The sequence below is a fragment of the Kogia breviceps genome, chromosome 3, assembly GCF_026419965.1.
Source record: "Kogia breviceps isolate mKogBre1 chromosome 3, mKogBre1 haplotype 1, whole genome shotgun sequence".
NCBI classification, from domain to species: Eukaryota; Metazoa; Chordata; class Mammalia; order Artiodactyla; family Physeteridae; genus Kogia; species Kogia breviceps.
Genome location: NC_081312.1, coordinates 162,577,265 through 162,602,468, shown reverse-complemented (window position 1 = coordinate 162,602,468; position 25,204 = coordinate 162,577,265). Strand labels below are relative to the sequence as shown.

Below are 25,204 nucleotides of genomic sequence, written 5' to 3'. Positions count from 1 at the left end.
GAGTTCCTGTGCGACTCTGGGAGGGTCACTTGGTTCTACTAACCAGGCTGGAACCAACCCCTATGAAAGAGGAGAAAGCATTCAGTCTTCCCTCGGCATAGGGGTCTGAAGCTGTGGTCACCTACCGATTATTCTGGGTTTCCCTCCAGTGTCTGTCTCTTTCCCAGTTTGGCAGAAGAGGTGAAACTCAGCCATCAAGAACACTGACTGTCAGCTGCTTTGCTTTGGGGCTGATTGCAATGGTGTGGTTTCTCTGTATGTTTCATTCATTCAAGAACTCTTTCCTCTTTCCGAAAAGAAGTATTTGAGGTAAAAGGTCCTGAAGATGAGGTGAATGAAAAATAATGGGAGAGAATTGCTCTTCTACTGTGTTGTGCCTGCTAGGTGCCAGGCGAGAAATGCTTCGCCCGTGTTTTGCCTTGTTTTTCTGTTTCTGCTTGGAAAGTTATTCGAATGGAATATTTAATATCACTTGAGGGGATAAGCTACAGTCTTATAGGGCAAGGTTTCAATTCTTGTTTTTTTGTAATATATTTTTTATTAAACTATAATCTTCAGTGCTTGGGTGTAAGAGGGGCAAAATGGACAATTTGCTAGACTGGAAGCCAGAAAGTTTGCTGTACATCTTGTCTTTGGAATATATATTTGTATGACAAAGAACTGGTCCTTAAACTTTGAGTCTCGTCTTCTTCATCTATAAAGCAGAAGGAAATATTCAGACACTTTGGAGACTGAAGACAGGACATGTTTATTTATTTATTTATTTATTTATAATTAATTAATTAATTTTTGGCTGCATTGGGTCTTCTTTGCTTCGCATGGGCTTTCTCTAGTTGTGGCAAGTGGTGGCTTCTCTTGTTGCAGAGCATGGGCCCTAGACGCGCTGGCTGCATTAGTTGTGGCATTCAGGCTTCAGTAGTTGTGGCCCACGGGCTCTAGAGCACAGGTTCAGTAGTTGTGATAAATAGGCTTAGTTGTTCCGCGGCATGTGGGAACTTCCTGGATCAGGGCTCCAACCCTGGTCCCCTGCGTTGGCAGGTGGATTCTTAACCACTACGCCTCGAGGGAAGCCTCAGGGCATGTTTAATTTGCAGCGCAAAGTGGGATGAGGGGAGGAAAGGGTCCAGGCTATTCCTGAAGCTCACTGGTTCATTCCTGGGTACATCTCCGAATGCCCGTACATTTAAGGAAAACCAGGACTAGACCCAACAAAGGGCAGTTAGACCAAGTATCTACCTCCTTGAAAAAGAAAAGATTCTGAATCACATAAAAAGAAACGGAATATTATTCAGCCTTATGAAAGAAGTTATCCCTCCATTTGCAACAACATGGATGAACCCAGAGAACATTAAGCTAAGTGAGATAAGACAGACATAGAAAGACAAATACTGCATATCTCTTTATGGGTAGAATCTTAAAAAATCAAACTCACAGAAGCAGAAAAATCAAACTCATAGAAGCATAGAGGCATGGTGACCAGAAGCTGGGGACATGGTTGGGAAAAATGTAAAGATGTTGGTCAAAGGGTACAAACCTTCAGTTATAAGATGAATAAGTTCTTGAGACCTAATGTACATGGTGACTATAGTTAATAATAATGGGTTATATTCTTGAGATTTGCTAAGAAAGTAGATCTTAAGGGTTCTCACCACACCCAAAAGTTAGCTATGTGAGGTGATGGATCTGTTAACTAGCTTGATTGTGGTAAATCATTTCACAATAGATACTTATATGAAAACATCACTTTGTACACCTTGAATAGATATGGTTTTTATTTGGTGTATTCTGTGTGGCTACACTGGTAGACAGAGGACTCTTAGAAGCATTCACCTTGTTTCTTGATGCTTTGTACCATGAACCTTATACCTTTGTTGACTTTGCTTAAAATATCTCACTGTATAAATCATATCCATGACTACAACTTTATGCTCAGTCTTATGAGTTCTGCCAGCAAATCACTGAAACTGGAGGTGGTCTTGGGGACCTCTAATGCCAGTGATGAACCAGTGATTGCCTGGGATTGAAGGACTTCCTGGATGTCCAACTTTAATTACTTACCAGGAACATTCAGGGAAACTGTTATGGGTTCATCACCACACATGCAGAACTAACCAAAGGCATGAAGAAAAGTTGATTCTTGGGACGATCAAAGCTTGTGTCTTAGCAATCTCTTAATCCTGTGGATATCCAACTACTACCTTTATTGCTTATGTAGGTTCCTAAGAGTGAAGCTCTCGAGGTCACCAAATTTGCTATTGATGTTGGGTTCCGCCATATTGACTGTGCTTATTTGTACCAAAATGAAGAGCAGGTTGGACAGGCCATTCGCAGCAAGATTGCAGATGGCACTGTGAAGAGAGAAGACATATTCTACACTTCAAAGGTGCTGTGTGTGTTGTGTGAGTGTGCACATGTGTGCAACGTGATTGTGCACAGGTGACAATTATATAATAGGACCAGTAGATGTTTGGTGAACTGTACTTGTTGGTACAACGTTTTTCACACATATTTGTATATTAAATCTGGTATCCAAAAAGAAAATGAGAGTGATGATGGCTTTCTCATCATTGCTGTGTTCAAATTTAATTTTAAAGTAAAGTCACTTTACTTCTCTGAGCCTAGACCAGAGCTGTGTGATTTCATATGGGCTAATGAATCAGACAGAACTGTGATCAGATTATAGCTTTCCTTATCATCTAGGGGACTTTCTAAAATTTCTTCCAATTCTAAATCTCAGTTCTTACATCCATCAGTGAGACAGAGCAATAGGAGAGGCAGTTTGTATATTACACAAGATCTAGCAAAAGTGTCTTGAATTATGTTCTGCTCATATTAATATGTTCAAAGCACTTTTCCTATAGTTATGTAAACAAACAGGTACTAATTCCTGAGAGGATTGATTCTTTGATAGAATTAGATTAAGTTTGTGAACTGCTTTTAAACTCTATCAAACATAATTCAGATGATGAGTATGGTAATTACTTGATAATACTTTTTATTTCTTGGATCATTTCTTTTTATTGTGAATGATGTACTGATGATAAAATCAATCAAATAATAAAGTTTACTAGGGTTGGTTAGATCAAAAATGGAACTGAAAAAGAAACAGAGTGGTTTTCCTCTGTGGTCATCAGTTTCTAATCAGGAAAAATGTCTAATTTTTAGGTGAAAGAAGAAAAACAACATTACCTAAGGCATTAATTTAACATAGCTCCCATTCTTTAACCTCTGCAGCTTTGGTCCACTTTTCTTCGACCAGAGTTTGTTCAACCAGCCTTGGAAAAGTCACTGAAAAATCTTCAACTGGATTATGTTGATCTCTATATTATTCATTTTCCAGCGGCTCTGAAGGTTTGCGATTTGTGTGATCACATCTATTTTATTTCTTGTGTGAGAATATCTATCAACTTGTATGGATGGTTGAATTCAGATTTTTCTTAGTAAGATGTAGGGATGATTACACTAGAGTAGAATTCCCAAAATCATAATTTCTGATTATCTTTTTACTGGGTTTCTTTGAATCCTTAATTTCCTTTTCATGCCTCCAAGAGAAAAGAGTTGAACAATCTCATATCCTCTGCCTCAAAAACTTGAGGAAATAAAAATAGACGCGTTCAGAAATAGACGCGTTCAACACAGGGTCCCGAGCCTCTTGGGGATTTCATGAACACACAGTTTGGTGCAGCAGTGGTGAGCAATGAAGCTGCCTTACACTTGAACATGATAAGTTTATCTCCTCTTTCACCCTTTCAAATTGACTGGAGTTGGTGGTGCTCTCTCTGGGTGGGTCTAAACCTAGCAGACTTTATAGGGACTTGGGAGACCTTGCCTACACCATTGGCTGTCTTCACAATGAGTTTTGTAGACTGCACTTAGCCATTAAGAACTGCATTATGTAGAACTCTTGATTTGAAGTTACAGAAATCTACTCAAGCTACCCTATGCAAAAGAGTTTATTGGACTATGTAGACGGGAAGTCCCAGCCATGGATAGATTTAAGGATTTGCAGTACTCTTCAGAAATGTCTCCTATTTTTTTTTTCTATCCCTTAAATTTGTAGTACTCTTGGTTTGCTTTATTTTTACCTCAACTTTTTCCTTCGGTGGCCAACTAACCTTGATCAGTTCAAGGCTCATGGTCATTAACATTTGAGAGCATGTCAGGATCTTCCACATTCCATAGTAACCTAAAAAGAGCCTTGCTGATTCATGTGCCTGCCCTAGGGCTATCAGATGTTCAGAGGGAAAAGGATATCTGATTGTCAGCCTTAAGTCAAGATTGCACTTTTTTTCTGGAAATAAAGCCATGTAACTTATTGCCATTCTTTACATAAGTCACTCTGAGTCCTCTTTGGGACCTAGGGAAATCCTGTTTATCAAAACGTATAGTAAGTTTAAGAGATCTAGAATGTTGCTACACCTACCTCATGGATGTTTAGTGTCCTGGTCCTAGATGTGCCTGGCAGCCTGGTTAAGTGTGGGGAAATTATTTAGTGACATCTTTAAAATGACTGTTTCTATTCTATTCTAGCCAGGGGAGGAACTTTTTCCCAAAGATGAAAATGGAAAAATGATATTTGACACAGTGGATCTCTGTCGCACGTGGGAGGTGAGTCCGTGGAGGAGAGAGCCCAGGGGAGGAAGCCAGGAGAGGGGGAACCCCCTTCATTTCTTCCACCTGTGAGAATGGGCTGTGGACCATCAGATTCAGCAGTTCATGAACTTTACAGTGCTGTTATGCTGGGGTGGTGTGGACGAAATCATTGCTGAAATGTTCACAGAGAGGAACGGAGAAGAATTTGGGACAATGAAGATAAGCATCTCTTTCCTTCAGTGTGATGTATCTTCTTCTGGGTTTTTCTAAGGAGGAGACAGTAATTCTTATTTATTTATCTATTTATTTAATAAATTTAATTTATTTATTTATGGCTGCGTTTGGTCTTCACTGCGGTGCGCAGGCTTCTCACTGTGGTGGCTTCTCTTGTTGCGGAGCATGGGCTCTAGGCACGTGGGCTTCAGTAGTTGTGGCTCGCAGCCTCTGTGCCTCTCGCAGTAGAGCGCAGGCTCAGTAGTTGTGGCACACGGGCTTAGTGGCTCCGCAGCATGTGCGATCTTCCCGGACCAGGGCTTAAACCCATGTCCCCTGCATTGGCAGGAGGATTCTTAAGCACTGCGCCACCAGGGAAGTCCCGTAATTCTTATTCTTGTGTCACAACCTTCTTCCCCTTTTTTCTTCTTGATAATCCATGCTAATTCTTGACAGGTGACCCTGTTAGCATTTTTTCAGCATTTATTCTTGCTCTATAGCCCTTTGCAAATCATGTTCACCACTGCTTCCTTCCCAGGCCCTGGAGAAGTGTAAGGACGCAGGACTGGCCAAGTCCATCGGGGTGTCCAACTTTAACCACAAACAGCTGGAGAAGATCCTGAACAAGCCGGGGCTCAAGTACAAGCCCGTCTGCAACCAGGTGAGCAGCCTCTGCCTCCTCTCCTTTCTGCTCTTCATAACCTCCTTCCTGCAGTAGAGCCAGATGTCTATTTGTCTTCCCCTCCTATTCATCCTACCTTTCTGGGACAGAAAATGCTAGAGAGCAGAGCCTCTGTCTGGAAGGGTGTGAATAGAACCCAGAATGGTATCTGTGTGATAAAGTCTTGGTGGAAAAGATGGGGAGGGCTTCCTGATAAATTGTGGGTAGGAATTTAGGGAAGGTAAAGGAGATAAAGGAGGGTTAGAATAGTTACCCAGAACTTAGAGGAAGGTGGCATTTCCCTGAGCTATAAAGGATGACCAGAAATTGGATGGTGAAAGTGCCTTGGAAGGAACTGTGTACAGGTAGGAAGGCCATAAAAACACGGAATGAGAAGCAAATAAAAAGTGAAAATGAGATCTCATTGAGGTTTTAAGAGCTTGTGTGGGTTCAGATGCCTGAGTCCTTAGTCTTAGTGTCTCTGCTTTTAGAGATCTTCAACAGGAAGCATAGCACAGAAAAATTTGCTGGAGACTATGAAAGTCATCCAGGTTAGAGGGTGAAGTTAACGTCATATGGTGATACTAACAGTAGATGAAATAGTCACTCAGGAATTAGAGCAGACCTTGTGATTTACTTGGTCTTGGTATGGTTCTCTCATTGATTTCTACCTTAAAATTAAATGTTTAAACACATTTTTTCTCTGTTTGATCCTGTGCTCATATATTTTTTGTTGTATTTTTACTTTTCTGTGGTGAGAAAACTTAATAAGAGATTCATCCTCTTAAATTTTAAGTATACAATACTATGCAATACAATGCAATAAAATATTGTTAACTGCAGGGACAACGCCGTACAGCAGATCTCTAGAATTTATTCATCTTGGGTAATAGACTTCACACCCATGTTTAGAAACTTCCGATTTCTCCTTGCTCCCAGACCCTGACAACCATCACTCTACTCTTTAATTCTATGAGTTTGACCAGTTTAGATACTAATATTTGTTTTTCTGTGACTGTTGTATTTCATATAATGTAATGTCCACAAGTACAACCTGAAGTCAAGGAGTAAGAGTCTTCTACAGAAAAAGTAGCTTGTAAAATTCAAGATTTATATACATCTATATACAGCATCAATATTTTCAATTATAAAAGTTTAAAAATTAATGTGATTTTAGCATTAATTTTGCCTCCAGGTTTTCATTGTGAAAATTTTCAGATATTAGCAAAGTTAAGGGTATGATAGAGGACATCCATTTTCCCTCTTGTATGCCAAATTTTTCACATTTTGCCACATTGCCAGATGTATATATATATACATGTATATATATTTATGTATGTAATATTTTGTTGACTTGAATCTCATTGTAATTCACATGTCACTTTGAGACATGTTTCTCAAGCTCTTTTAACCTAGAATGGTGGTCACTCAATCATTTTTTTTAACCATGATATCCAGACAGGTTTTTAACAAATATAATAGATTTATCAGACTATCATCTTGTGATGTTAGTTAATTTGTTTCTCTATTCTCAATTCACGTAAATGAGTAGATAGATCTGAACTCCTTACTACCTTAAGGTTAAACATTTTGACAAGAACATGTCCTTTGCATGCTGTGCCCTTCAAATGCACCCCAGTAGGAAGCACGTGATGACAGGTTGTCCCACTGTGAATGATGATACTTTTGTTCTCCTGGTAAAGCTAGTGGTAGCTAGATTTTTTGTTTGAAAATGTGTATTTTCCCTGTTGAAATTACCTAGTCATCTGGGGAAGTTAGATTCTCCCCAAATTTTCACATAATGGTTGAGAATCCATCAACGACTTTCACCTGAATTAGTTATTTCATTGGGATGTTTTTCAATATTTTCAACTTAAATACTCCTTTTGATCTTCATACCTGACATTTTATTGCAAAAATAAAATTCTGTCATAAAATACCTTATTCCTATAAGACAGGGTAAAAACTTAACTCCTTCCCCTTAATTCTCAGTTTCTGAGAAAGGATTTATTGTAATAATTACCAGCAGTGGAGGCAAATGTTTTTGTTCTTTCTCTCTCTCTCATCACTTGGGACTCAGGGATTTTTATTTACTCTCAGTGTTACATTTGCTTTTATTCATTAATCCTTTTGATGCTCAAATCTACCCAAATGTCACCAGTGGGATCCCATCAAACTGGTTCTTTTAGTGCTTCAGACATTTCTTCATGAGTCTTGGAGCAAATTCTTTGCAAAATTTGATGTCCAAGACTCAAACAGTTGTTTTCCTGTCTCAGATCTGGAATTAGGCATGTCTCCTGGTAGTGTATTTAGTAATTGAGATCTGGTCCCTAGAGTTGCTTGTTCTCAGGAATGTCATGATTTTTTACCTTTTCAGGGACAGAGATATAAAATGTATTTTTAAAAAAAATCATTACTTGACGTTGATACTTCCAGTTTAAATTTAATGTTACACAGTTATTTTCTTTAGATTTTTTTAACTTCTAACATTTCTGTCATATTTACATTACCATTTCATATAATCTGAAAGTCTTCTATGTTGACCTTCTACAGGTGGAATGTCATCCTTATCTCAATCAGAGCAAACTGTTGGACTTCTGCAAGTCAAACGATATTGTTCTTGTTGCCTATGGTGCTCTGGGATCCCAACGATTAAAAGATTGGTAATGAACCCTAATGAAGACTATGGAGAGTTTACCTAAAATTCAGTTTTTGATGAAATATTTTTAGTCATACTGTACTCAATGCTCTGGAGATAACTCTCAACTTGCTTGGGGGAGAGAGGGGAGGGATGGAAGGAATCCTTCTCTTTTGTCTTCCCATCACCCAGCCAGTTTTCTTATATTATATGTGTCCTGTTGTAGATTGATCAATAACACGTGTCTGTATTAAAATCTATATATAATTCCCCGGTTGAGACCTAAGACATAAGCTTAAGTCATGATTTACTTTTTTTTTACCTAAGGAACACATTACTAGTAATAGACTCTCCAAGCTTCACTTACCTTATGAATAAAATCAGGATAATAACATATAACTCCCAGGTCTATCATGATCCAAAAAAATTACAATTTGAACCATTTTTGTAAACATCTGTAGAAGTATTGTACACTGTAAGTAATGATGAAATGAATAGTTCTTATTTTGAGACTACTCAATTTTTATCAATACCTGAGAAAATTAAACAAAAAAATATCCCAGTCTTTTCCTTCTCTTTCTCCTTTCATGCTCTTGTACTTACTTTGGGGCTGTGACTGGAGAATACAAACAGCCACTGAGATGTAAAACAGAAAAAAACCATGATTGTGGAAGCATTGATCTCAACTCAATCATGCATCCAAATGACCTGGAGAGCTTTGTAAACACAGATCGCCAGGTGCCACAATTGAGTTTCTGATTCAGTTTGTCTGCAGTTAAGCCATGGAATTTGCATTTCTAACAAGGTCCCAGGTGATACTGATGCTGTTGGTCCATGGACCACATTTTGAGAAGCAGTGGTCTGGAGTGGACCTACTTGGTCTGTTTGGGAAGACTCCTAGCAAACAGAATACTCAATCTCAGATCTTCAGCATTTCTGAATTTCCTTCCAGGGTGAACTCAAGCTATCCAGTTCTCTTGGAGGACCCAGTTCTTTGTGCCATTGCAAAAAAGCACAAGCAAACCCCAGCGCTGATTGCCCTTCGCTACCAGATGCAACGTGGGGTTGTGGTCCTGGCTAAGAGTTACAATAAGAAGCGGATCAAAGAGAACATGAAGGTGATGAGTGGGGCTGTGGGCATAGGGGGTCTAAATAATATCCTTCATGAGAGTCATTCTTTGTCCAGCTCTCAAGACTATCTTTGGGCCAAGATGAGTTACCTGTTATTTATCGTGCATGTATGCCTTATGTATATTCCTAATGGTTTTCTCCTCCTACTGTGGCAACAGGAGAGGTGGCATGGCTGGATAGGATTAAGATTGGACAGAAAATGGAGATTTTAGTTCCAGCATTACATCTGCAATTTATTCTGTCACCCTGCAAGTGATATCTTATTTTCTTTATTCTCAGTTGATGAAATTGAATTGAGATTTTCTTAGACAGTTGGGCTGCTATAACAAAATACCAAGATTGGGTGGCTTAGAAACAACTGAAATTTGTTTCTCACTGTTCTGAAAGCTGGAGGTTTGAGATCAGGGTGCCCGTGTGGTCCCTCTTCCAGGTCACAGGCTTCTCCTTGTATCTTAATGTAGTGGGGGGCAACGGAGCTCTCAGAGTCTCTTATATGATATATGATATTATTTAAATCTCATTCATGAAGCCTTCACCGTTATGACCTAATCACCACTCCAAGGTCCCACTTTTTTTTTTGTGGTATGCGGGCCTCTCACTGTCGTGGCCTCTCCCGTTGCGGAGCACAGGCTCCGGACACGCAGGCTCAGCGGCCATGGCTCACGGGACCAGCTGCTCCGCGGCATGTGGGATCTTCCCGGACCGGGGCACGAACCCGTGACCCCTGCATCGGCAGGCGGATTCTCAACCATTGCGCCACCAGGGAAGCCCAAGGTCCCACTTTCTAAAATCATTACAGTAGAAGTGAGTTTTCCAACATACGAATTTGGGGAGCACACAGATTAAAGCAGTGATCTTCAACCTCCATGACATCATGGTTTTATTTTGCATTCCTCTGAATAGTAACGTAGTTTCATTTTCATACTTCTAATCTCCCTGAGTTTCTGCCTTTGTGAAGTTCCTGTTCAAGACTTTGTCCATTTTTATTAGGTTGTCTGTCTTTTTTCTGGGGGGGGGGGTACGCGGGCCTCTCACTGTTATGGCCTCTCCCGTTGCGGAGCACAGGCTCCGGACGCGCAGGCTCAGCGGCCATGGCTCACGGGCCCAGCTGCTCCGCGGCATGTGGGATCTTCCCGGACCGGGGCACGAACCCGTGTCCCCTGCATCGGCAGGCGGACTCTCAACCACTGCGCCACCAGGGAAGCCCAGTTGTCTGTCTTTTGATTTATATATATGAGACGATTATTATACTGTTAGCCATAGCTGTACAGCAAACTCCCCCCCATTAAGGGGTTTAATGCAGAAATCATTTATGCATCTCAAGATTCTGTGGTATGACAATTAGCCAGCACTCAGCTAAGCTGTTCTCTCTTTGGCTGGGCCCTCTCATGTCTTTGCAGTCAAATGCAGAGCAGCTAGGCAGTGCTGCTTTAGCAGGTGGATTTGGCTGTTGTCAGAGGAGCCAGCCTTCTTCCCCATATGGTTTTTCATGTGTAGTCGGCTAGACTGTGGCCACTAACCTGGTCTTCATCTCAGCACAGTGGTGTGATACCAAGGCAATGAGTGGGAAAAAAAAAAAAAATCCTTGTCATGTCTAGGCTCAGAACTGACTTGCCACTTCTTCTGGCAAATTTCATTGTCCAGTGCAAGTTACAGGTCAGGCCAATTCAAGGGGCAGGGAAATATTACCCTGAAAACTTGTTTTTGTCTTTCCATTCAAATTTAGCCCTGTAATACATCTGGAACTGATTTTCTAATATGACATGAAAATGGATATATATACAAATACTTAAACAGAAACCTAAATGTCCATATTTTCCCACAGATTTTCATTGTCAACTCTGTCATGTATCAAGTGTCCATAAGTACATTTCTGGCCTCTTTCTTCTAGTTAGCTATCTACTTTGCTGCACTGTCTTACTGTAGTGGAAAATAAGTCTTGCTTTAAAGAACAGTACATTTCTCTTCTTTAAGGATGTCTTGGCTGCTCTTGACTAGCTGTTCTTTTATATAAAATTTAGTAACACTCTACCAACTTCTACAAAAGAAAAAACTCTTTAAGTCTTTGCTTCACGTTGCATTGAAACACTAGATCACTTTAGAGAAAACTGATTTCTTTTCAAGATTGAGATTTCCATTCCATGACTATGATGTGAATTTCTGATTATTTAGGTGTTCTTTAATATTTTAAATACATTTCATAACTTTCTCTACAAAGGCATTTACATAACCTTTTTTGTTTGATTTATTCATAGAGAATGAGTAAGTTTGATATGGGCTTCTCGGATAGGTTTTCACGGTGGGGGGTCCTCCTTCCAATACTTGCTTAAGCTCAAAGCTGTGTCATACTCAGGGGTGCTGGGAAGGAAAAATCATTGTAACGTTTGGTCAAGTACGAGTATTTTGTCCAGGTTGTCCAACTGCCCCTTTGTTTGGAAAAAGGAGATGTTTTGTTTGTTTGTTTTCTGTCACAAGTAATTCACTTAGAAAGATTTGGGATTGATGCCTTGCAAGCTGTGTGTGTGTGTGTGTGTGTGTGTGTGTGAAATGGAGCAGCAAAGGAGAGGGAGTGGGAAAGAGAGGTGGAGAACCCCGCAGAAGGGTTCCCAGGCTGGTTCACTTGGAAGCTGAGGACAGGCAAGCCTTCCCTGTACTCTCTTCTTGCCTCCATCCAGCTGGAAAGTCCTCCAGTTCCCAGGGGGAGGCCAACTCCTTGGGGGAGAGGTTAATGTGATTCTTCCCTTCCTTCCAGGTTCTCGATTTTGAACTGACTCCAGAAGACATGAAAGCAATTGATGGCCTCAACAGTAATGTACGATACTATGATTTACTCTTGTAAGTTACTTGTATCTATTTCACACACATTGTTTTCTTTCTTTTTTTAATTGGAGTATAATTGCTTCACAACGTTGCCTTAGTTTCTGCTGTACAAAGAAGTGAATCAGCTATATGTATACATATATCCCCTTACAGATGAACCTATTTGCAGGGTAGGAAGAGAGACGCAGATGTGGAGAACGGACTTGTGGACACGGGCGTGGGGGGTGGAGGGGTGGGGTGAATTGGGAGATTTCGAAGGACATATATACACTACCACGTGTAAAACAGACAGCTAGTGGGAACCTGCTGTATAGCACAGGGAGATCAGCTCAGTGCTCTGTGATGACCTAGATGTGTGGGATGGGGGTGGGGTGGGAGGGAGGTCCACACACATTGTTTTCTGTAGCATGTAGGTCAGCAGAGAAACTGAGCTTCCCTAACCAGGAAGGCAGGCCTGATTTCCAGTGTAGGAGTAAACCAGGGCTTCCTGTAGACCTCAGACCAGAGGTTTCTTCCAGGGCTCAGTCTCTGACCTAACAGAAATGTGAGCAGGGCCCAGGACAACTCATAAGTAAAATCACCAAAGTTCACATTGTGGTGAATTCACTACTTTGTGCGCCTTATCTCTGTGCCTGGTGTACTTCCTCTCAGGACTGATGTACCCATTAGATACAGAAGGCACAGTGCCTATAGCCCACTATTCTTTTTTTTTTTTAACATCTTTGAGTATAACTGTTTTACAATAGTGTGTTAGTTTCTCCTTTACAACAAAGTGAATCAGTTATACATATACATATGTTCCCATATCTCTTCCCTCTTGCATCACCCTCCCTATCCCACCCCTCTATCACACCCTATCCCACCTCTGTCACAAAGCACAGAGGTGAACTCCCTGTGCTATGCGGCAGCTTCCCACTAGCTATCTAATTTACATTTGAACACAGACCTACTAGAGCATGGACTTGAGGATATGGGGGGGGGGAAGGGTAAGCGGTGATGATGTGAGAGAGTGGCAGGGACATATACACACAGCCCACTATTCTTTTAGGGACCTAGGAAAATGTTTCACCTTTATTTTTTTTAAAATCAGGGGAAAATGATTTGTATTAGTAATGACTATGTAACAGTGAATCCAGCCTGGATACATTCATTTTTATCCTAACACAATTGTAAAATGTCATGTTAATATTTTTATGGAGGAGGAGCCCATAAAGGCCAATGTGTGTTGGTGCTGTGAAGGCACAGTGGGGCGTGCTTCCAGCCCCTCCCCTAAATGTCTGGTGGCTTTTCTCCCTAATGTGCATTTCTTTCCCAAGACATCATCCATTTCTTCCTAATTTATCTCTTCATTGGACCTTTTTCCCTATTACAACTCCATTTCCTCATCCTTGTAATCTCACCAAACTGAATTACAATTAGATCGTGAACTTAACTGACCCTCCAGTGAGTGACTGCTGTGTCCTTAGCAGGATACATCCAGATAAGGCCGTGTGGGTCTCTCTGGTTTCTTGATTTAAGACTTATCTCAGTGTTGCCTTTGTCCATCAGGAGTCCACCCCCTGGGGAGCCCCTACCTCCTTGACTTTGACTTAATTCACAAACATAGAATTCCATGTTCAATTACTGCAGGAGGGTATCAGGACTGAAGAGAAAGAAGACTAATCAAACAGAGAAATTTGGAAGGGAATTTAGAGAGAAGGGAATACAAATTATTGATAAAGATCTAGTTTCAAATGAAAGATGTCAAAACTCTTTCTCTTGTTTGTAAAGCTATATCATGATTCTGAGAAAGGATATTATAAATGAAAAAAAGGTGGAAAGTTACTTTTCTGTACTCAAATCTTTGAAGTATACTTCTGTGTTCTCCTTATTAGGCTGTGAATGCCTAGACTTACTCATATTTGTGGACTTAGGTCAACAGCATGGCTCCCGGCACATGGAATTGCTCAGAATGCACTCTTTAATGCAATGAATTGAAAAAGACAAACTTAGAAAGAAAAGTATAAACATGGAAAAAAAGGAAAACAGCAGTAATACTAATTCCTTGATAACCAGTGTTTTAATACATTATAAATTAAGAAAATAGTAATCCTTTTTTATCGGTATAGTTACTTATGTGTACATGATATCTCAAGAGATTAGAAGTTTTTGAACAGAGCACCCTCTATTATGGGGAGTGCTCCATATTTATGTGTTGGATGGATGTGTGAAAAAGATCAGCAAAATTCTTACTGTGATTATTGTCATCATCCAGGGCCAAATGTTCCACCTGGGGCTGAAGTGACCTTAGCATTTCATCTATAGTTCTTAGACCTTCTTAGAAACTGTAATTCCAACCAAGGTAGATATCACTGTGGCTTTTATGTTGCATGTGAACGTGGGAACTGGATATGAAGATGCAGTTGACATACGGACCGGGAGCCTGCATATATGTATGTTGTAAATGAGTTGGTGGTAAATTTAGAGTTTTAGAGCATCCTAACTGCATCCACAGAGGAACACTCTCCTTGACAAGTGTGAGACAGAGTTAATAAAATTAACATCCCTCCTTCTCTTTCAGCATTGCTGATCACCCTGAGTATCCATATTCTGAAGAATATTGATTATGAGTGATCCGCCATGGCTGTATCAGAATTTATTGATTCTAGGGGTGTGGAGAGAATTGCTATAATCATTGGAGCTAATTAAAATCTGTGTCTCTAGTTTAAGGCTTCTTGCGTGTTTTGGTGTGTGTGAAATAATAAAGATTTCAAAGTAAGGATACTCGGGAGGGGGATCAAAAGGCAGAGTCGGAGGACCTTGAACTCACCTTCCTCCATGAAGACATCAAAACTACCACTACATATAGAGTAACTCTCACTGCAAACAACTTGAAGAGTAGCAGAATGGCTCTCTACAACCCAAGCTATCAAGAAAGAACCTCACAGAACCTAGTAGGTGGGCGGGAGAAGCAATCCATTCAGGACCCACACCCCTAGCAGGTGACCCAGAGGAGTATAAACAGGCTCAGGGATACGCCTTAAAGAGCGAGGGGTGCAAGACCCATATTAGGCACCCCAGGTCTGAGGATGGCCCTGGGAAGACGAGCCCCCTTGGCTGGTTTGAAAACCAGTGGGGCTTACCAGAGGGCTGTAAGAAACCAAGACTCCATTCTTCAAGAGCGTGTGCACAGACTTGATTGCTTTCAGTCCCAACACAGAGACAGCAGATTGGATTCTGCTTGATGCTCTGGCCAGTCTTCCAGGACTACCTCAGTGCATGCCCAAAGCCTCCTGCTCCATCCCCTCCTGCTCTGGCACTGGTCCCTGCGAAGGCAGAGACAGCTATCATATGCACAGGGAGAAAGTGGTGGCAACTCAGAAGTGTGTCTCCAGCCCCTTGGGCCCTAGCCGTACCCCCAACAGGTCACCAGTTGCCATTGAGCCTAGAAGAAGCCTCAGCTCACACCTAACTCTGCCTCTAGTTCCTCTGACTCCAGCCCTATCTCCCGCCAAAACAGCAGCTGCCAGCTCACCTAGGGAGAAGACATGGCCTGTGCTCACTTTAGATCCAGCTCTCCCACCAATGCCACTGGTCACAGGCAGACCACATAGAGATGCTCCCACACAAGGACACACCTTCAGACTCTGGAATAGGTAACTCTTTGCCGAATCTCATAGAGACAAACAGAAAAGACCAAACAAAGGAGAAGAAAAACACACATGTTCCAAATGAAATAACAAGATAAAACCTCAGGGAAAAAAACCGTTATCGAAAGAGAGATAAATAATTTACCTGATAAAAAACTCAAAGCAATAGTAATAAAAATGCTCACTGAATGTGGGAAGATAGTAGAGGAACACAATGAGAACCTCAAAGAACTAGAATTTTTTTTTTTTTTTTGCGGTACGCGGGCCTCCCACTGCTGTGGCCTCTCCCGCCGCGGTGCGCAGGCTCCGGACGCGCAGGCTCAGCGGCCATGGCTCACGGGCCCAGCCGCTCTGCGACATGTGGGATCCTCCCGGACCGGGGCACGAACCCGCACCCCCTGCATCGGCAGGCGGACCCCCAACCACTGCGCCACCAGGGAAGCCCAGAAAATATTAAAAAGATCCAATCAGAGCTGAAGGATACAGTAACTGAAATACAAAATACACCAGAAGGAATTAATAACAGGTTAGGTGATACAGAAGAATGCTTTCACAACCTGGAAGACAGAATAGTGGAAATCACTCAATCAGAACAGCAATAAAGAATAAATTATTTTTCATAAGAACAGTTTAAGGGACCTCTAGGATAACATCAAGTGCACTAATACTTGCATTATAGGGGTCCTAGAAAGAGAAGAAAAGAGAGAAAGAGGCAGAAAATATATTGGATGAAATTATGGCAGAAAAGTTCCCAAATCTGAGAAGGGAAAAGATATACAGGTGCAGGAATCACAGAGAATCCCAAACAAGATGAAACCAAAGAGGCCCACACCCAGACATATCATAATTAAAATGGCAAGAGTTAAAAATAGAGAATTCTAAAGGCAACAAGAGGAAAACAATGAGTCACATACCAGGAAAACCACATCAGGCTATCAGCTGATTTTTCAGTAGAAATATTGCAGGTCAGAAGGGAGTGGCATGATATATTTAAAGTGCTGAAAGGAAAAAAAAACCCTTATGATCAAGGACAGCCTACGCAGCAAGATAATGATTCAGAATTGAAGGAGAGCTAAAGAGTTTCCCAGGCAAGCAAAAACTGAGTTTATCAACACTAAACTGACCCTACAAGAAATATTAGTGTCTCCCTTAAGTGAAAAAGAAAAGGCTATAGCAAGAAATAAGAAAATATAAAAAGGGAAAAATCCCACTAGTAAAGCCAAATGCATAGTAAAAGTAGTGCATCAACCACTTAAACTAGGAGAAACGTAAAAGACTAAATTAAATAGTTAAGGGATAGACATGAAGATGTAAAATATGACATCAAAACACAAAATGTCAGGATGGAGGGGCTAAAATGTAGATCTTTTAGAATGTGTTAGAGCTTAAATGATATCAGTATAAAACAAGTAGATATAGGTATAGGTTGACATATATAAACTTCACGGTAATCATACATCAAAAACCTACAGTATATACACAAAAATTAAAGAGAAAGTAACCCAAATATAACACAAATAAAGTTATCAAATCAAAAGATAACAGACTAAAAGAAAAAAAAAAGACAAGAAAAACTACAAAAACAACCAGAAAACAAGTAACAAAATGGCAATAAGTACAGTACTATCAGTCACTTTAAATGTCAATGGACTCTTTAAATGTCAATGGACTCAATCCTCCAATCAAAAGACACAGAGTGGCTGATTGGATAAAGAAATAAGAACAGCATACATGCCTCCTTCAAGAGCAGCATATATATATATATATATATATATATATGAAACTTAATATATATATAGAGGAAACTTAAATGCATATTGCTATGTGAAAAAAGAGTGCCTTAAAAGGCTACATACTCTATGCTTCCAACCGTATGACATTCTGGAAAATGCAAAATATAGAGAGTAAAAAGATCAATGTTGCCAGGGGTTTGGAGGAAGAGAGAAAGGGAAGGGTGGATAGTGGAGCATGTAGGATTTTTAGGGTGGTGAAACTATTCTGTATTATGTATACAGTAATGGTGGATACATGTCAATACACATTTTTCAGCATGCCTAGAGCTGCTGTACAACAAAAAGTGTGAACCATAATGTAATCTATGCACCCTAGTTAATAGTAATGTATCAATATTGGCTCATCTGTTGTAACAAATGTCCCACAGTAATGCAAAATGCTAACAGAGCAAAGTGGGGGGCGGGGAGAGGGGGTATGAGAACTTGTGGTACTTTGTATACAATTACCCTGTCACTCTAAAACTACTCTAAAAATAGTCTATTATTAAAAATAAACAATGCATTGTCCAATTTTTATTCTTTCTAACAGTTTATTACCTTTAATTTAAAAAAAAACGTTTTTGAGAGTCTAAGAGTCAAATTTTGTGATTATCTCATGACAACACTGTTAAAGGATTTGATACACCTGTAGTCAAATTGTCAGTGTTTCTAATAGTTCTCAGGTCTATGGAGGTGAACTGGAATGGGAAATAGGCCATTCTTTGGTCATCATCTACACCTTAGCAAAGTAGGTTAGCAGGTTTCCAGGCTTATTCACATGAGACTGTGTGGAATAGTTTTGGAGAAACTCATTTTCAAAGGGGCATTTCCCTCCTAAGGAAAGTGGAATCAGACCTCAAGGAACTTTCCATTTCTGTGAATTAACTTGCTTATCTCTGCTCTTTTGTGGCAGCTCTCTTTGTCCAGACATTTCCTGCCTGCACGGCATTTAGAGATGTCAAAATTCTTTCATAACCTGCACAGCAAAGTAATTATTTCATTCCATGCTGACTTGCAGTACCACAAAGATAAAGAACAGATATTCCCTGGGCCTATAGGAAGTTTCAAGATAAAACCTGAGATGGCATAGCTTATGAATGGCACCCATGCCCAAGGCAGGCTGAAAGAATAGCTTTGTGGTTGTAGAACTGAGCCAACTGGGACAAAATTCTTAGTTCGGTGATAATTTCTGTATTTTATTCTTTGGAATCAAAGCTGTCAAAAATAGTCTTTGCCAACAAGAACCCATGGAAATTGCAATTCCAAACACTATGGGCTTGAGATATCATGGAATTTATTCAAGAGATTCAGCTAGGATACTCCCAGTAAAATACTAAAAGGTCATACCAATATTGGCCTATTTGGAATTGATGTTAGGAAACCTGACATTTGGACTGCAATAATCCTGAATCTTAACATAAGACCTGGAACCACAAGAGTTACCACAAAACCCCAAGACATGCAGGCACAAGATTGTTTTTCAAATGAAAAATAACCATGCAAATGAGGGAATCTACCACCATGGAACAGAACCAAAAGACGTAACAAATAGGAAAATAATCACACAAGAAGACATAAAAATAATAATGTAATATGAGCATGATGTAAAAATAATGTGGTTTGGCATTCTCAAAGGAAATTAAGAAGGGACAAACATTTATGAAAGGCGAGGAAAACTAAGTAAGTAAAAAAAAAAAAAGACAGATGGGAGAAAGAACTAATTGGAAGTCTTATGAAAAATAAATTATCTGAATGAAAAAAGGAAAACTTCAATAGATGCAAGAAGCAGGAGATTAGACACAACAGCTGTTAATGTTTATTTAAATGAGTGATTGTTTTTAATACCTATCTGATGTCTCTTTATCTGGAAGAGACAAATTCTAAACCCGAAATGAGTGAATCAATGAATTTGTCTGTTTGCATCTTCCTTTCCAGTTTAGATACCTTTTATTTCTTTTTCTTGTCTAACTGATCTGGGTAAGACTTCCAATACTATGTTGAATAAGAGTGGTGAGAGTGAGCATCCTTGCCTTGCTCCTAATCTTCGAGGGACAGTCTTCATTTTTTCACCATTTAGTATAATGTTTGCTGTGGGTTTGTCATATATGGCCTTTACTATGTTCAGGTACATTCCTTTTATACCCATTTTAATGACAGTTTTTACTATAAATGGGTATTGAATCTTAGATGCATTTTCTGCATCTATTGAGATGAACATATGGTTTCCATCCTTCATTTTGTTAACATGGTGAATCATTGTTTTACTTGTGAATATTGAATCATCCTTGCATCCCTGGAATAAATCCCACTTGATCACAATGTATGATCCTCTTAATGTATTGTTGTATTCAGTTTGCTAATATTTTTCTGAGGATTTTTGTATCTATGTTTATCAGAGATATTGGCCTGTAATTTTCTTTTTTTTTTTAATGTTGTCTTTGTCTGGTCTGGTATCAGGGTAATGTTGGCCTCATAAAATGAGTTAGGATGATCATAATTTTTGTGACTGTATAAAACATTTCTGGTTCTTAAAAGTGTTGTTTTTTTCCCCAGATTTAAAGAAACATTTCTCTTGAGCTATCTATGACCTGCAGAAATTTAGTAAAATATATCTTCGTGAACATAAGTGAAACATTTACCTTTTTGTCCCTACCTGATCCACCTAGAATTCAGAAACTCTTAATAAATATTTTAAATTTCATGGTAATGTAGTTATTTGCATAGGTTCAATAAGAATCTGTGCTTGTAATAGAGCATAATTAAAAGAAAAACATTGGTTATATTACCAAGGCTTTGGCTGGAATGTCATATTTGAGAAACACATGCATAGACTCAGTTATGAGCAGACAATTTTAAGGAACTAAGGTTGACTTTATGGAGCCAATAAACCCCTTGGGAAAATCAGCTTGGTTTACAGGGTTCCTAGGAGTCTTACCAGGTTAGTAAAGAAAGTCACTTCCTTCCTAAATGTAAGACTGGATACTATAAAACTCTTAGAGGAAAACTTAGGAAGAACACTCTTTGATATAAATCACAGCAAGATCTTTTTTTGACCCACCTCCTAGAGTGATGGAAATAAAAAAAAAAAACAAATGTGACCTAATGTAACTTAAAAGCTTTTGCACAGCAAAGGAAATCATAAACAAGACGAAAGACAACCATCAGAATGGGAGAAAATATTTGAAAACAAATCAATGGACAAAGGATTAATCTCCAAAATATATAAACAGCTCATGCAGCTCAATATTAAAAATAAAATAAAATAAATAAGGTCACTTCCTGGCAGACTCAGAAATCTCAGGATATTTTGGGGACCCCAAGAATAGAGGAATTAACCCAAATTTATAGGTATAGCAGGCAAAGTCTGAAGGTGAATTTTTGGCTTGGCTTGCTAGCCTCAAGAGGCTTTTAAGAGTTCAATCTAAGATTTTCTATGAAAAGTTCCAGCAAAGGAGACTTAAAAGAGCCTGTATGGTCAATAACTATTCTTGCTGTACTTAGGTAAATACTCAGGCCAAGCTTATTGAAACTAGACTTAGTCTGCAAACAAATCAGTCTTACTATGATTATCTTTGGCACAGTCTAGCCACCCAGGGTACATAGGTAGTGATGTGGGCTGGAAGGGACCGTGGATCCTTCCCCATGCTCAGCACAGAGTAAGATGATAAAAAGTCCCAGCTCTTGGCTTCCCCTGAGAAGGAAAAGAGTTGATCCATGCATGCAGTCCTCCATCTTCTCTGGGGCAGACCAAACAACTAGCATCTGTTTTACCTGTCTTGAAACTCTGATGGATGTAGCACAGTCTAGCTGTTATAACTATTAAGATATTTTATGTGAGCCCCAAGATAATCACAAAAAATACCTGTCAAAGTTATATAAAAGAAAAAGACTTAAAAAGATATCATTTCAGGACTTCCCTGGTGGTGCAGTGGTTAAGAATCCGCCTGCCAATGCAGGGGACACAGGTTTGAGCCCTGGTCTGGGAAGATACCACATGCCATGGAGCAACTAAGCCTGTGCATCACAACTACTGAAGCCCGTGCTCTAGGGCCCACGAGCCACAACTACTGAGCCTGTGTGCCACAACTACTGAAGCCCACGTGCCTAGAGCCCATGCTCCGCAACAAGAGAAGCCACCGTAATGAGAAACCTGCGCATCATAACAAATAGTAGCCCCTGCTGGCCACAACTAAAGAAAGCCCATGCGCAGCAACGAAGAACCAACACAGCCAAAAATAAATAAATAAAAAATAAATAAATTTTTAAAAAAGGTATTTCAGAAAATCAACAAAGCACAAGGAACATATCAAGAGAAGAAAAAGACAAAAGAACAAGATTAACAGAAGACAGCTAACAAAATGGCATAGTAGATCCTTACCTTAGATAATTACTTTAGATGTAAACTGATTTTTTAAAAGATTTTTATGATGTGGACCATTTTTATTTTTTAATTTTTTTTTATTTCTTGAATTTTATTTTATTTTTTTATACAGCAGGTTCTTATTAGTTATCTATTTTATACGTATTAGTGCATATATGTCAAGCCCAATCTCCCAGTTCATCCCACCCCCCACCACACCCCCCGCTTTCCCCCCTTGGGGTCCAGACATTTGTTCTCTACATCTGTGTCTCTATTTTTGCCTTGCAAACTGGTTCATCTGTACCATTTTTCTAGATTCCACATATATGCATTAATATATGATATTTGTTTTTCTGCTTCTGACTTACTTCACTCTGTATGACAGTCTTCAGGTCCACCTACGTCTCTACAAATGACCCAATTTCATTCCTTTTCATGGCTGAGTAATATTCCATTGTATATATGTACCACATCTTCTTTATCCATTCATCTGTCGATGGGCATTTAGGTTGCTTCCATGACCTGGTTATTGTAAATAGTGCTGCAATGAACATTGGGGTGTATGTGTCTTTTTGAATTATGATTTTCTCTGGGTATATGCCCAGTAGTGGGATTGCTGGGTCATATGGTAATTCTATTTTTAGTTTTTTAAGGAACCTCCATACTGTTCTCCATAGTGGCTGTATCAATTTACATTTGATGTGGACCATTTTTAAAGTCTTTATTGAATTTGTTGCAATATTGCTTATGTTTTTGGATTTTTTGGCTATGAGGCATGTGGAATTTTAGCTCCCTGACCAGGGATTGAAGCCACACCCCCTGCATTGGAAGGTGAAGTCTTAACCACTGGACCACCAGGGAAGTCCCTGTAAATTGATTAAACTTCCCAATCAAAGACAGTGACTGAATAAATTAAAACAAACAAAACCAAGACTCAACCATATGCAGCCTACAAGACACTCTAGATTCAAGAACACACAGAGGCTAAAGTGAAGGGATGGGAAAAGATACTCCATGCAAATGGTAACCAAAAGAGAGCAAGGGGGCTATACCTATATTGGACAAAATAGACTTTAAGTCAAAAACTATCTCAAGGCAAAGAAAGACATTATATAATGATAAAAGGATCAATCCACCAGGAAGATATAACTGTTAAAAAACAAAACTCAACTGAGTCAATTTGATGATCTAATTGACTTTATTAGGTAATTCATGAATCAAGGAGCATCCCATCTAAAACTAGAAGGGTGCTCCTATAGGTTGTACTGAAATGGAAGGCTTATAGGGAGACGGGTGGAGCAAAGGAGCTACTAGCAAAAGAGAGGATTATTTTTAGGTGAATAGCAAAGGTTTTATCATGCAGATTGTTTGATATTCCTCCAGGGAATGGAGAGGGCCCACCTGGCAGATTACCTCAATCGTGGTGATATCAAACTGGTTAATTAAGATTACATTTCTGGTGAAGGCTGAAACTGCAATTAGAGTATGTGTTAAATCTAGGTTTGGTATCATGGGCTTTAGTACAAGTGATGCCACTTTGGGCCTGTGGTTTTTCTCTTTAACATAACAATTATAAAAATATATGCATCCAACACCAGAACACCTAAATAGATAAAGCGAACATTGGAAGAACTGAAGGGAGAGACAGACAACATCTGAATCTGGAACACATCAAGGATGCCCAGTCTTGCCAATTCTGTTCAACATAGTAATGGAAGTCAGAGCCAGAGCAGTTAGGCCATAAAAAGAAAAGGCATCCAAATCAGAAATGAAGAAGTAAAACTATTTCTGTTTTCAGATGACATGACTTTATATGTAGAAAGTTCTAAAGACTCAACAAAAATACTGTTAGAACTAATAAATGAATTCAGTGAGGTTGCAGGGTACAAAATCAACATATAAAAATCACTTGTTTCTATACACTAACAACCAAGTATCTGAAAAAGAAGTAGAAAAACAATCCCATTTAAAATAGCACCAAAAAGAATAAAATAATACTTAAAAATAAGCTTAACTAAGGAGGTGAAAATTTTGTATACTGAAAATTACAAAATGATGCAGTGTCACTGGGTGGCACTGGGGAAAGGGGTGGGCATCTGGCTGGGTGGGGAGCCCCAAGAGAGCTCTGGCCGCACCCCTGCCCACTCAACCCCTCTCCCCACCCCCATTCAATCCGGTGTGCCAGCTCCCAGGCTGGGAATGGCCAGTCTCGGCACCTGAGGCCTCATCCTGCCCCTGGTGTCAAAGCCACAGGGGACGGGGATGCTGCCTCCGAAGCTCAGCACACCTCCTGCCCCAAGCTAGCGGGTGATGACAAACCCTCCGATGCCGATTTGAAAGGAGGAAACACTTTCTTGGATATTCTCAAGAATCCGCTTTGGGTTGACGGATTTGGGAATCACTATCACTTTCCTCTGGATCTGAAATCGGATCAAAATCTGCAGGGGAAAGTCTAATATCAGATACAGGGCCTCATCGGAGTCAGAGCTCAGTACTTTCCCTGACAGTTCACGCTATATTGTGCAGTAAAAGTCCAAAATCCAGGGGCAGCAGGAGCTTTTACTACAAGCGCTTTCATTCTAAGTCCTTTAGAAACCAAACTGGCATCTTCTGAGCAATCCTAGCAGGAGAAGCTTGGGGGACCTGCAGACACCTTAAGAACTAATGTGTCCGATCCCCAAACAAGGGGACATCGGAGCAAGGACGCAGCGGCCCCATCCTACCTGAGCTGCAGACTTCTTGTGCTTCTGAGAGATCATCTGGATCACAGGGTCTTCCATCAGGTGCACCCCCCTCACTGGGGAGAAGAGCACAGGGGCCACAGGATCAAATGAGTACGCTTCCTTCTTGAGGAAAACCCCAAACTTTCTCCAAATGCAAAATCTAGATGTATTTTTTGTCTGGTCACGATACTTGCTCAGCATAGGAAACTTAAATGATGCAGAACAGCTGTCACCCAAATACCACCATCTTAGAGAAACCACTGTTGACATTTCAGTGGAGACAGCTGGACACATTGCTTTTCGCATATATTTGGTGCTTTTTCTCAAGAACCAGGCAGCAACATCAGAGTGTACGAGGCAGTGGGTCTCTGTGCTTTGCCCCTCTGACATTTAAAGTCTCTCTGACCTCTAAGCTTGTATTGTAGGACACAGAATAGTGTACCATTGATAAATAATTGTTGTTGATGATGATGATTTCAGACAGGTTCACCTCAAACACCAAGAAAAAGTTGAGATTGTGAACCTTCAGTGTAGAGAGTTTGAAGACAGTGACTGAGTCCTGTCCCTCCACCTCCGCCCAGCAGAGGACAGGCCCTCGTCACCCTGGAGAGGCATCTCCCAAGGAACATTATTTAAGCAGTTACTAGGTTTCAAGCCCTGCGCT

The 25,204-nt window shown here is 40.0% G+C and overlaps 2 protein-coding genes across 2 annotated transcripts in view; one reads left to right on the top strand and one right to left on the bottom strand.

Moving 5' to 3' along the window:
* The window catches only part of AKR1C4 (aldo-keto reductase family 1 member C4), a 14,933-nt gene extending 171 nt beyond the window's left edge, over nt 1-14,762 (top strand). The window contains exons 2-9 of the mRNA XM_067030220.1: nt 2,216-2,383; nt 3,235-3,351; nt 4,531-4,608; nt 5,345-5,467; nt 8,021-8,130; nt 9,058-9,223; nt 11,989-12,071; nt 14,617-14,762. Coding sequence (XP_066886321.1) covers nt 2,216-2,383; nt 3,235-3,351; nt 4,531-4,608; nt 5,345-5,467; nt 8,021-8,130; nt 9,058-9,223; nt 11,989-12,071; nt 14,617-14,659 — 888 coding nt within the window. The 3' untranslated portion in view covers nt 14,660-14,762. The remainder of the gene's footprint in view (nt 1-2,215; nt 2,384-3,234; nt 3,352-4,530; nt 4,609-5,344; nt 5,468-8,020; nt 8,131-9,057; nt 9,224-11,988; nt 12,072-14,616) is intronic.
* The window catches only part of AKR1E2 (aldo-keto reductase family 1 member E2), a 50,469-nt gene that overhangs the window by 13,732 nt on the left and 11,533 nt on the right, over nt 1-25,204 (bottom strand). The window contains 1 exon segment of the mRNA XM_067030222.1: nt 24,541-24,614. Within this exon segment, the coding sequence (XP_066886323.1) occupies nt 24,541-24,614 (74 nt within the window).